Here is a 5,142-nt window from a genome sequence, read left to right on the forward strand (position 1 = left end):
AAAAATTGGAAACAAAGAGGAAGGTACAGTAATTGGAAAATATGGTCTTGGGGATTGAAATGACGATGGAGATCAGATGACAGAGTTTTGGAAGACCAATTACTTCTTCATCACAAATACTTTTCTGAGTCAGATTGACTCAACGGCTGTGGGTCAGAACTGAAGATACATTTCTCTTTTGTTTGTGTCCAGAGGGCCTGTTTATAAACACATTGTGAATGTCTTGAAAATTGTTGGAGATAACCAGTCAGTTCCTTCGTGGAGCTGGTAATGATATGTGTGTGATAGCACAGTTCCGAATGATTATCGAATAAGGTTTCTTGATGGCTATGCAGTGGGAATGATTTTTTTGCAGGAAAAAATGCTGACACATTTTATTGTAAACCTTTTCTCGCTCTCTCATACACACAAATCCTATAAAGCTAAGAGTATTTTTATAAGACAAGCAGGGTAGATATTCTTTATTTCCTCTTAAATACCGGTGGCACTCTTGGGTCTGTTAACTGCAAAATCCTACCAGCCACTCTGAGGGAGAAAGATGAGGCTTTTTGCTCTGGTAAAAAAATTTGGCTTCTGAAACCTATATAGGTTCCATTTGATACTATATAGATCCCCTTTGATATTGGCATAGTGGTTACACATTAGGCTGCTAATCACATTAAGCTGCTAGTCAACATTTCAAAAGCAGCAGCTACTCTGAGGGAGAAAGAAGAGGCTTTCTAGTCCTGTAAAGAGTTCAGTCTCTGAGTCACCATCAACTCAAGGGCAGTGAGACAGACATACAAAGAAAGAAAGAAAATCAAGGAAGACTGTGTGTGATCATATAGACCTTTACTAGCTACGCCTCCCACCCCCCATCTGAATGTGATGTGATGGCATCTTGGCGAAAATCAGTATTATATTTACAATTATAAGACTATCAGTGTATTAACTCGGGTAGAAGACAGGAGTAAAGTTTGACAATTTTGAAGGTGTTTAATTGATTCTTCTTCCTCAACCCCAGGCGAAACATCTGAGGAGGCTGATGCTGAAATGCCCAAAATTTATGAGCCAATTGTGTCCTTTAATCACCTGAAAGAGCGTTTGAATATGTTCCTGCAGCTCTATAATGAGAGCATCCGCGGCCCCGGCATGGACATGGTGTTCTTTGCAGATGCGATGGTTCACTTAGTCAAGGTACAGTGGTTACGCTGAGGAGCGTCTCAAGGAAATGACAGGCACTTGGCTTTGCTCCAGAATTCATCCCCCCACCCCCTTCCCTTTCATCTCCTTGGAGAATGCGCAGTTTAACAATAGACCATGATGCCACGTTCCAATTAATCTTTAAATTGCATGCCGCAGGACACGCCTATAGGCATGCAAGAAAAGCATTCATACTTCAAATGTGCAGCAGGGTCGTGTTAGTCAGTTTTGCCCTATGGCTTGTAGCTCAGGGCTTGTCTGCATAGAATGCATGTGAGGCACATGTGGGTCTCAGGCCTAGGCACAGTTTTCTCAAAGCTGGCCTTTGCATGGTATTAAAACAAGCAGCTTCTCTGTTTGTGGGAGGGCAGCAGCCCTGTCATTTCCCTGCACTGTCACTGTTGGTGAGAGACTGAGGAGGTGCTCATAAATGGGTCTGGGATTTAATCATGCCCGAATCTGACCCTAAACAGCTCTGCAGTGCCTTATCTCACCTCTTTCATAGCCCAAGGTTAGTGCCGGTCCTGGGTCCTGGCAGGAACACCTCTGGCCCCTCCTGCCTCCACTCCTTTGTGCGTCCCATTCTGTCTCCTCAAGTGCGCTCCCCATGCCACCTTTGCTGAATGGAAGTGACCATCCCTGCCTCCACTCCCGAATTCTTGTATTTGTATTCGTAGGATTCATCCTCCTCCTAGACTTAGGCACACACATAATGTAAAGATATCTCATAAAGGAATTTAAAAATCATGCTCTCTAGCTTCAGTTTGTAGGGAATGGCTTCATTTGAAGGTCTCTGTTCGCTTTGCATTCTTCTACAACGTCTGCTTTTAAACTGGTGTGTACATGTTTCTAGGTGGTTTTTGGAGTCTTTTATCTGTTTGCACATACCCGTGTTCACATGTTAAATGCTTACCATGTGACAAATGGAAATGAAAAAACATTTCCTCTAAGTCCTAAGATCAATTCTAGGCAAGGAGGTTGGGATCAAGGTTCGCCAGCAACGAATCATGCAGAAAGAACAGGAGTCCGTTTCCCAGCATCGGACAGAGGACATGGCTGTGCCAATGCAGTCTGCAGGAGTGCCAGACCCACCTCATCTGTGCCTCTTGAAGGTGCCATTCGTTGCTGTTTAAGTGAACTCTGGCTCTTGGTGACTTCACGAGCAACAGCCCTGTCCTGCCTGACCTCCAGCACTGTTGACATGCTCAAGTCCACTGTGATAGGCCGAGTGTCCAGAGAAACAAACCAGTGACGTGCATCTATGCACCAGGAATTATATTAAGATGCAACTTTGCATCAAGAAGCCACCTCAGCCCAGTGCAACTTAAGTCCATAGAGCCAATACTAGGGGTACCCTCTAGAGACTCACGTATTGACAGGCTGATGATGCTGAAAGGTGAGAAGAAAGCGGAGAGATCACAGGCCATGGGATGCCGAGACACTTGGATCCAAGTTGGGTAGAAGCATGACAGGGCGTCCACAGCTCTCCTGGTGGAGTGGCCAAATGGGGCTGTCCCTGGAGGCAGACCCAGAGTCCTCAGTGAAGTCCCAGCAAGGAGGAAGGTAAAGTGGCAAAGGAGAATCATCTCTGTAGGATCTTTCTCTTTTACAAAAGGCCATACCACCAAGGAGTTATCATCAAGCTACCACTTGATTGACAGGCTGAACTCCACTCTAGTCGGGAGCATCTAGTTGATGTAATCCCTAACCATCACTGGGTCTCTGTGCTTTGAATTCTTCCACCTAGAGGGCTCATTCACCACCATATTCTCTTGTGACTCATTGAGGTTTTCACTAGTTAATTTTCAGAAGTAGGTCTTCTGACCTTTCTCCCTAGTCTACCTTAGTCTGGAAACCTTCCTGAAACCTGTCAACTGTGGTGACCTCTGTTGGTGTTTGGAATAATGGGGGCATAGCTTCCCGCATCATGGCAGCATCTCTGTCTTACTAACTGAGAGATGGGGGTAGCTAGAAGTAGTATCAGGGGAAAATATGAATATACACCTGCAGAATTCTAAAAATTCTTACCTGTAGTACCATCACCACCCCAGCCCCTGACCTACAATAACTTTGGAGAGATTCTCACAGAAAGTAGCTGGGGAAATGGGGTTTAACACCGTGTTAGGCCAGGCTGTCTAGAGAGATAAATCCAGAGACATTCACATGTGTATGAGAAAAAGCTTTATATTAAGGAGTAAATGTATATCAGGAAAACATTGCAGCCCAGTCCAGATCAAGTCCATAAGTCCTATTACTAGTCCATAAATCCCTCTCCAGACTCGTGCAGCCACAAGCAGTGATGCAGAATGCAGGAAGATCACAGGCCGGTGGGTGTAGGGCTGCATGGGTCCAATGGCAGTGGCCCATTCACAGGGCTTGTGCAGGTCTCAGCATGGCTCACTGGCATGAAGGTGAAGGCAGAGAGAGAGGGAGAGGTTCCCAGGAATGCCCTTATGAGAAGGTCATGCCCACAAGGAGGCACCATCAGGCTGTTGTGACCTGATTGACAGGCTAGACTCCACCCCTACACTTCCACATTTTCATGTTGACACAAAATTATGTTTCACACTACCACAAACACTGACATACGGAAGGTTTTCAGGCTCACAACAGAGACAAGAACACTGGTCTCCATTCCCAAGTTCACTTTAGATACAGGGCTATAGGTAGCTGCAACAGGAACAGAACACAGTTCTACTGAACTGAGAGAATCCTGAGAAAGAATACTGACAGAGGGAAGAAACTTGGTTTACTCCAGGAAGCGCTCCAAAGCCCCGTAGAAGTGATCTCTTGCTAATTTCCATTCCCACTTCTTTTTATAGAAATAAGCATATCACAGCACTGCCTCAGGCTCACTGAATTCTGACTCGTAGACAGCAGAGTGAAAGGTTGTCTGGTCCTTCATCACCTTCAAAATAGCCGGTAGCTGGAGTCATTATGGTGGTTCTTTCGCCAAGCCATCTCACTGAAGGTTTACCCTCTCACCCTTGTGGGTCTTCTACCCCACCGAACCTGTCTTGCTCCAGCCATTGGTAGCTCCTGATGACTTGCCTAAAGCAAGCACGTTGGACAGTGTTCTCTTGTGATCCTTAAGGGTTCATTGGCTAACATTCAGAGATATATTGAGGGAATTTTAATATATGTAGTCTAGTTTATTTTAGTCTGAAATCTCTGATGAAACCTGCTAACCGTGGATCACCCTGCTGGTATTTGAAATACTGGTTGTATAGCTTCTGGTATCACAATACTCAACCTACCTTAGTACCTGGCAAACACTTTTTCAGACTTGAAGCTTTTCACATGCTTTCTATTCCAAGGACAGACCTTGTTATGAAATTTCTCTTCTTTGTCCTATTTTGATGCCTTTGATTGGACAAACTAAAAGAAAATCTCAAATTCCTCTTTATTTCTCCTCTTTAGAGCCCAGAACAAGCAATGCTGGACTGTTTGCTGACTTGTCTTCTGCGTGAGTCTCTTCCCTTCTCTTCCCGCTCTGTCCTAAACATAGTGGATGCTTGTTTTATTTACCTCACCCTCCAACAGAATAACTCCATTCTGGTCTTGAGACACCTACATCTTCCAAAATTTTTCTTTGGCTCTGTGCTTATATTCAATAAATAGGAAAAAAAAGAAGACCGTATACATGTTTACAGATACATGCCTGTTTTATGCCATCTTATAGATCTCTCGAGTTCTTCGTACTCCCAGAGGCCATGCCCTCCTTGTCGGGGTGGGCGGTTCCGGAAAGCAGAGCTTGACGAGGTTGGCCACGTTCATTGCTGGCTATTCGTCCTTCCAGATCACTTTGACAAGGTATGTTTCTGAGCTTTGCCCTGCATTCTTCTGAAATCATTTTTGATAAAAGGTTCTTAGGGACCACCTAAAGCTCTTACAGACAATGAGTCATAATAAATTTTTAGCTCGAATGTTGACTTGTCAGCTTTCCTTTTTTTTTTTTTT

General features: G+C 44.5%; 1 protein-coding gene across 1 annotated transcript in view; it reads left to right on the forward strand.

Annotated features, from left to right (window-relative positions):
- Nucleotides 1–5,142, forward strand: part of DNAH5 (dynein axonemal heavy chain 5) — a 290,518-nt gene that overhangs the window by 175,035 nt on the left and 110,341 nt on the right. Inside the window, exons 48-49 of the mRNA XM_013008527.2 lie at nucleotides 1,004–1,176; nucleotides 4,865–4,995. Of these exons, the coding sequence (XP_012863981.1) occupies nucleotides 1,004–1,176; nucleotides 4,865–4,995 (304 nt within the window). The remainder of the gene's footprint in view (nucleotides 1–1,003; nucleotides 1,177–4,864; nucleotides 4,996–5,142) is intronic.

Source organism: Echinops telfairi, unplaced genomic scaffold, assembly GCF_000313985.2.
Source record: "Echinops telfairi isolate 266 unplaced genomic scaffold, ASM31398v2 ScPeMD7_7469;HRSCAF=8507_1, whole genome shotgun sequence".
Classification (NCBI taxonomy): Eukaryota; Metazoa; Chordata; class Mammalia; order Afrosoricida; family Tenrecidae; genus Echinops; species Echinops telfairi.